Raw genomic sequence first — 7,839 nt, 5'->3', positions numbered from 1 at the left:
TTTACAAGATGGTAGCAGTTTAGCATCAAAATAAGTTTTCCTATGATAACAAGCCAAAGAACCACTTTTAGTTGTGGTGTAGCACCATTTTTGTTAAAAGTATTGATGGCAAGAGAGACAGAAGTGATTGCTGGGAGTGATCATGTGATCACATGCGACTATTAATCTGAAGATGTGAGGTAACTGCAACAACAACCATGACACTCAAGTTCATCTTCTTGCTGTGTCTTTAATCATTTCAACTGATGGGTTTAACCATCACACAAGGAAATCTTAACAAGGGGAAAACAAACCCTAATATTGAAGAATCCAAACAGTCTTTTCTGCTCACGTACAAAAAAGAAAAAGAGAAAAAAAAAAGGGAAACGAACATATCGAACGTACTGATGATTTACCACCAACAAAACTCTAGATGGCAATGTCCATGAATATTCCTGACGCTGGGAATATTATCTGCCATTCACCTTCAGAGCCGCTTACGTCTCCGTCCTCGTAATCAACAGATGGTGGCAGAAATAGAGCTTAAAGCATTTAATCAGATTGGTCGGGAGCAATTTTCGCTGCTATGGTAACGGAAATCCAGCTGATTGAATGGTGGATTCAATCAGCATAAGGGGCTTTGTAATGACCCACAGACTGTGTGAGATATCACTGAATTTATTACAACACTGTATCGTAAAGAGGAGTTGATCAGTAATGCTCAGTGAGGAAGATCTCAGATTACTTTAACAGGTTAAACCCTTGTTCTTGTACGCTGGTGGAATCATCCAATTTTGTTGCATAAAGTTCAATATTGATGATGTATTCTGTGGTTTTAATAATACTAATGAAAAAAATGCACACATACTGTTGAGCATTGAGGATTATGGCAGTGAATTGGTCGTGTGCTCACTGATTAAATTTGGGCCTGCACCATCTTTCTGACACAAAAGACACACTTTAAAAGAAGATGACATGACGACCCCATCTGGAAAACGGCAACAAAGTCATATCTCAAGAAAATTAAGAACATTATGTCTCCTCCTGACAAAGGGGCTTTCTTTTTTGTCCTGACTCCCAGCAAAATATTCCCTGTTCGCCTTGAGTTGGGTGTCTTGTGATCATGCCAACAGTCCGGTATGAGGCAGTCCAAAATAGATGAAGGCAGCAAGAAACAGCGAGTATAAAAAGAGACAAAAAAAAAAGTGTTTAGTCAGAGATTTGTGCCTTTGTAGTTTTCTTTGGAACATTTGTCACTGCTTGTGTGACTTGTGCAAACTGTTTGTATTCCACCTGAGATCAGAGAAAGTATCACCAGTGTCTTCCATTTGTTGCTAAATGAGGCCAAAGGCGAAGCTTGCCATGTGTAAGCATAGTCTCACCTGTGTGCTGCTGTGTAGCCACAACAAGCCTGCTTGTTTAGAGCACAAACACAAGCGCGCTCACACTGCTCCTGTGTTTACCTGTAAACAGCACAGACATCACAGTGTAGCAGGGACTGGTCGCGATGTCCAAATCTGTCCACGTGCCAGCCTCGTCTCGTCAAACTGACAGTTGATCTGTGCTGTTAGCCGCTGTTTTCACAAAAGCTTAAATCCTTAACACCATCACTGTCGTACAAATTAGACTAGTCACAATGTTTTTCTTTGAGTGGAGGGGGGGTGAAATCACGAGTCTGCCGATGTGAGATGATTTTGGTGAGGAGGTGATAATCACAAGACCGAGAACAGATAAACATGGTAATAATGTTCCTGAAAAAAGGCTTAAAATACGCTGCTGTGTCAGCCTGTTTATTATAAATACCAGCAGCAGCACCAGCTGTGAAATGATCCCATTCAACACACTGAATATTTTAAACGGAAAGACAGTTTTTAAAATGGCTCTGAATATTCACTGCTTTGTGCTGGGAAAACAACTACATTTCTGCATTCATTTTTCAGTGTTATGAGGAATAAATACGCTTTGATGGAAACGGATTCTAAACATTGGCAGCTAACTTACAACCTGTACTGTGCCTCCTGCTCATTTCTTTAGTGTTTCTTCCAAAAGACATAATATGTTGTTGGAGATGGTGTCCAAATAGAGGTGCAAGCAGGGTGGTTTTATGGTTAGACCAGACCATTAGTTAAATCAATAATAAACACCTGCTTGTTAATAGACAACAGGCTGTGTCAATTTGAACCGATTGTCAAGGGGCCTCTTCAATTCTTAAAAAACAAAAATGTGATGTGTGATGTGTGACTAATTTCATACTGTACGTTATATTATAATGTCTGATGGTGAACCCCACTTTTAATGAGGAATGGACAAAGGAATGCACATTAAGACTAACATTTCATTGAGCATTTGTCTCAAAATTGTTCACTTAATGGTCCAGTGTGTACGATCTAGGGGCACCTATTGACAGAAATGGTTTATAATATTCACAACTATGTTTTCATTGGTGTATAATCACCTGGGAATGAGAGTCATTGTGTTACTGTTACCTTAGAATTACCTGTTTATATCAACATGCAGGGTGGGTCCTCTCCAACAGAGCTGCTATGTTGTTCCTACAGTAGCCCAACACGGACAAACCAAACTCCAGCTCTAGATAAGGCTGTTGGCTACCATAGTTCTCCTACACGCTTGGCACCCAGGAAAAGATTCAGTTCTGCAACCTCACGGCTAGATGCTACTAAATCCGACACACTGGACCTTTAATGGCTCATATAGTTTTCCATAAATTGTGAAAACTGTGTTCCCCCTGAAGTTTTTGCTCTCAGCTCATCTTTACATTAATGTGATTTTGTCACACTGCTGACCTGTGATCAACACAACAAGGGTTTAGTGTCCATTTGCTAACATCACACAGAAAACAGCCTGACCACTTTATGGCCCAAAGAACATGTAATGCTCCGTGACTGTTGGAGGGTACGAGTGAGATGATGCACACAATATTTCCGGCTTTGTCTTTCTCTGAAAAGCTTAAATTCTTCATGTTTTGCAGGTCACTGGATTTTTTAGCTTAAAAGCACTGTAGTAGCATAAACACAAGATGTATTTTCAACATATCTTTAGAAAATAGGAATAAAACTATGTATATTTATTGGACTATAGATGGCAGAAGAGACAGTACATGAGAGGCAGCTACAGCTCTGGTACAGTTTTGCAGCAGTTCTCTGAGACATGTAGCTCATTGTTCAGCTGTTGCCGCTGTATGAACTCTGAGGTTTCCTCAAGGATCTGCCCTGGGATGTGGAAGTCAGCTGGCGTGTTCTGCTGAACAGCTGATTCCTGAAGGCCCTCAGTCTCTGGCTCCTCTGGGCTGGCTCTGCTGTGAGAGTTGCAGGGCTCCAGATTGCATCCAGTGCCCTGAAGGAACTGCAAAAAGTTCTCCTCAATAGAGGCCTCGCGGCTGGGCAGCTGCTCCCCTTCACCGGGCCCAGCCCGCTTGAAGAGACAAGCCAGGTGGCGGCCCAACTCCTCACGAATCTGCCGGTTCAGGCAGCCGTAGAAGAAGGGGTTGGAGGTGAAGCAGAAATAGCCAATCCATGTGACCACGTCCTCCAGCTGGGCCAGCGAGGTGGGAGAGGTAGACGCCACAGCCGAGTAAAGGTGGAAGGAGAAATATGGCAGCCAGCAGCAGAGGAACTGGCCTCCCACCGCCACCAGGACCACCGCAGCCTTCCCGCCGCTGAAGGTCCTCTGAGGGGTGGTGCGGGCACCAGTTCCACCGAGGCTGGCCGCCATGGTGGAGTGACTACTCATGGACTCAGACCGTTGTCGCGGCGTGTCCATCCAAGTGGGAAGGGGGCCGTGCTGCATGGCTGCTACCCGCGCCACCTTGAACATGTTGCAGTAGACGATCAGAATGATCAGCATGGGGCACAGAAAATAGATGAATGTAAAGAAGACCATGAAAAGCAGCCGTGTGGTCCTGCCTCCCGTCCAGTGTAGAGAGCAGTGTCTCTGACCCTGAACGAGGAGTGAAGGAGTCCCTCCACCTTGGCTCCCCTGGAGCAGCCACCCCAGGAGAGGCAGCACTGACATAACAACAGCTTTAATCCAGATTCCCACTAGTACCATCACCACCACCCCCACCGTCATCTTCACCTCGTGACGCATGGGGTGGACAATGTAGTAGTAGCGCTCCACATTGATGGCACAGATGGTGAGGATGGCAGCGCTCACTAGACACACACTCAAGCAGAGGTAGCTCCGACACAGCGCCTCGTCCACCAGGATTCGGTCTGACAGCATCCCCAGAGGCATCAACACCAGCGCTGCCAGCAGGTCCACCAGACACAGATGGAACACGAAGGCAAACTTGCGCAGCTGCGGCGTTTTGGTGATGACAATCATCACAGCCAAGTTCCCCACCACTGCCAGCACATCAATGATGAGCATGGCGCACAGCGCCAAGGACTGGTTCACATCTATCCCACCTCGGCTGCTTAAGACCGGCTTGGTCACGTTAGAGATGTTCGAGTGCAGCGAGTCTGGAAACACGGGTAGGCCCTGGAGAGACGTGTTCCAGGAGGGGCTCGGTGTGACAGGACGCTCCATGAGAGGATGGGATAAGGAAGAGAGAGTCTGCTGAACTTCACGGGCCCATCACCCATCCTCCCCTGTTATAGGGTGTCACTGAGAAGCTCAGGCGGTGGTGTCTGTCATGGCAGCTGGAGCTGTGCAGGCCCTGACCCCCAGTAGACTTTAGCCTGGAGCTCTGCAGACGATCACAGGAGTTCTCACTCAGTTCCTCGTAACTTTTAGTGAAGCTGTCCTTCTCTCTCCAATATGACCTTCAGATGGAAAGATCTGAAATGAAAGAGAACGTCCTGGTTAAAAGTAGGCACAGGTGAAGGTTTATGTGTCAGTTTGATGATGCATTCAAGTGTATTTCATGAATTATTACACTGGAGGTCACTAATAGATGGAAATCTACTAAGAAATTATATATTTTTAAGAATATTATGTGACCAGAACATTGATAAAATATAGGGCAGCAGGTTTGATATTTGACAGCTTGATAGATTTGCCATATAAAAAAACACCTAAATCATTTTTTTCTCAGAGTACAAATACACCATGCAAACATTAGAGAGAAAATCCCTTAAAACCATCAGTCTAATCTACTGTTAATACAAATACTGACACTATAATCCTCTTGTTTTTAGTCCACCCATAAAAAGACAAATCAAAGCAGATAAATTCTAAAGCAATCTAATATTTGTCACTTATATCAAAATGCAGAAAATGGCTTTAATTGCACTCCTTTGTAAAAACATGACATTATTTCTGTCGCTGTTGCTTTTGTGCTGTAGCTGTGAAGCTGCCAGACTTGATGCAGTCTGCACTCACTTGTAGCCTGGGTCATAATTCACTACATATTTGACATCTGCATCCTCAGATGTGTGTTTTCAGGGCAGCCGGTGCCCGGGGGAGAAGCTAACAGCACAGAGTGGACCATATGTTGCCCTTAACAGAGTCAAGAAGCAAACTGGACGGGCAAATAAACTGCGAAACTCAGCACTACAGAGCTCCCTGCTGTCTGACATGAGAAGATCAATAAATCATATTACTGTAATCATGACATGAAAAATAGAAATTGTTTAGCTTCCTACTAAGTTATGGGAAAATACATTCTGAAAGGCTGAATACTCTTCTGGATAAAACAACTGTAGCTACATTAAATTATAATCTAAAATGAATGTAAATAGTGGCAGAGTGCCTTCAGCAGTGAGTGTTTGTGTGGCCAGTGGAGAAGTCGAGAGGCCCTGCGCTGTGTTTACTGTCACAACCTCACCCGAACACAACCCCACACACTGTAAAAGCTGTGGAACGAGCACTGACGCTTTTGGTACATTTCCATATGCTGCACACCTGCATGTGCAAGTTTTCCATTTCACAAGTGTGACAGGCTTCATCCCTGCAAGGCGCCTGTTGTTTTGCTGCCCACATACACACGCCGCGCACGACAATCACCAGGCAGACGCAGGCATACGTAGGTGGCCTTTGCCGAATAGGTCAAAGGGTTACAGTCACCTTCAGCCCAATAAAACAACCAATAAACAACAACATCTCGGTTGTGATGCAGCAATAAGCAGCTCTCTGGAGATTTAAGTCTAATCAGCACTGATGGTTTTATTGCTCTCTGGTGTCCAGGGTCACTTTGGTGCTCCCTGCTTAAGATATTATCACCACAACTCTGCATGGCCTTGTATTACACAAAAAAAATCCCATTAAGAAGCATCCAAATCGGAGAATTGTGCCTGTTATCTGTTTTAAAGTTGATTTTATCAAGTCAAAACCGCACAAACAGAACTATTTGAAATGATAAAAGAGAAAAATAGAGGCTCACATGCAACACAGCCTCCCATTTGATGTAATCAAATCAATGAGAGAAGTATAATTTAAAGTCAAACTCTGCCTCAGAAGCAATGAAATTTGCACAAAAGCTAGTAATTAAGATTGCAGCAGAATCTCACCAGCTGCTGACTGGAGACCATATGACCCAATAACATGCACATGACACAGTGTTTACTGTGAGAGAACTAGCCAACCAACAACCAGGAGTTTAAATTAACATACGAGATCTTTCAGAAATGTCCTTTGACACAGATACACAAAGAGAACATGATGAAATTAAATGCTGGCTCTATTATCGTCCTCGAGTCAGATGTTGCTCTTTACATCTTCCCAGCATCCTCACATCCACGCATTAAAACCCACACACCTCCCCACACACTCCAATAATAGGGCAGGTGTGTGTGGAGATGTGTGTGATGATAAGTCGGTGACATACCTCAGTCTGGAGAGGGCTGCTTCCTCCTGTGCAGGTTCACAGTCTACTGAAGGAGAGCTGACCTGTTTCGCTTTCTCTCCCCCAACACACACACACACACACACACACACACACACACACAGCAAACAGACACACACCACGTCACAGAGAGAGAGAGAGAGAGAGAGAGAGAGAGAGAGAGAGAGGAGAGGGGCGCTCCTGTGTCTCCTCCTCACCTGGCCCCTTTCATCTCGTCATCACCTCCCATCCAGCCAAGCTGACCGCGCCCCCCCCCCCCCATCCCTTCAAACACACACCTCCCTCTCATCAGCTCTCCTCCAGACAGGTCTTCATATCAGGTGGGAGAGCAGGAGCAGGAAGAAGAGGTGGCACCCAAAAAATATGAGGAGAGGGCTCCTGTCTTCCAGCCTGTGGACACACACACACACACACACACACACACACACACACTTTCATACACACATGTACTGTCTCCGGCACGCGCCCAGGGCAACTGCAGAGCCGTGCAGAGCAGACAGGCAGGCGGCGGGTGGGCAGGCAGTACCCAGCCTCCCCTGCTCTCCACTGGGTCTTAGTGCCTCACTTCCTCTGGGCTCCTCATGGAGGTATGGCTCTGATTTTCAACCCTTGCATCTGATCTCCCTGCAGGTCACACCAGGTCCTACTAACGCAGAAGTTGCCAACAATTAGGAAAGAAAATCACCTTTATCCTCTGGATCAGCATTGCTCTGATTCTCTGTCTCCTTATATGCTCAGCTGGCCAAGATCTCCCTCCATGTACAATCTGACAAAAGCCCTCTCACGAGGCTGGATTATTGATTCACACAGAGGAAAAGAATCCCAGTGGTTAATGTTAATGAGCTGAGATTAACATTTACAAAAGCCCGGCCCACACAATATACGTATTATTACGTTTACTCAACTATTTCCTGCCCTGAGGACTGACTTTGTTTACCACTGGAGTGTGAGGTGTAGGATTGAGCAATTCACGTGTTGATCTCAACAATATCTCAACTCCATCTGAGAATTGTTAACACACAAGGAGAAATATTAGTATTCAGTTTGTTATTATT

The 7,839-nt window shown here is 45.1% G+C and overlaps 1 protein-coding gene across 1 annotated transcript; it reads right to left on the bottom strand.

Annotated features, from left to right (window-relative positions):
* Positions 1–1,676: 1,676 nt before the first annotated feature.
* On the bottom strand, positions 1,677–7,257 carry gpr61 (G protein-coupled receptor 61). Its single transcript, XM_033628263.2, has 2 exons — positions 6,767–7,257; positions 1,677–4,779 (listed from the first exon to the last, which is right to left on the bottom strand). The coding sequence occupies exon 2, from the start codon at positions 4,525–4,527 to the stop codon at positions 3,109–3,111; it is 1,419 nt and encodes a 472-aa protein (XP_033484154.1). The 5' UTR covers positions 4,528–4,779; positions 6,767–7,257; the 3' UTR covers positions 1,677–3,108.
* Between the last annotated feature and the right edge of the window lie 582 nt (positions 7,258–7,839).

Source organism: Epinephelus lanceolatus, chromosome 8 (genome assembly GCF_041903045.1).
Source record: "Epinephelus lanceolatus isolate andai-2023 chromosome 8, ASM4190304v1, whole genome shotgun sequence".
Taxonomy (NCBI): Eukaryota; Metazoa; Chordata; class Actinopteri; order Perciformes; family Serranidae; genus Epinephelus; species Epinephelus lanceolatus.
The sequence above is the reverse complement of the archived record's forward strand: the minus strand, read 5'-3'. Positions and strand labels throughout refer to the sequence as shown.

Coding starts and splice junctions, on each gene's coding strand:
- gpr61 (XM_033628263.2), bottom strand. CDS start 4,527: ATGGAGCGTCCTGTCACACCGAGCCCCTCCTGGAACACGTCTCTCCAG.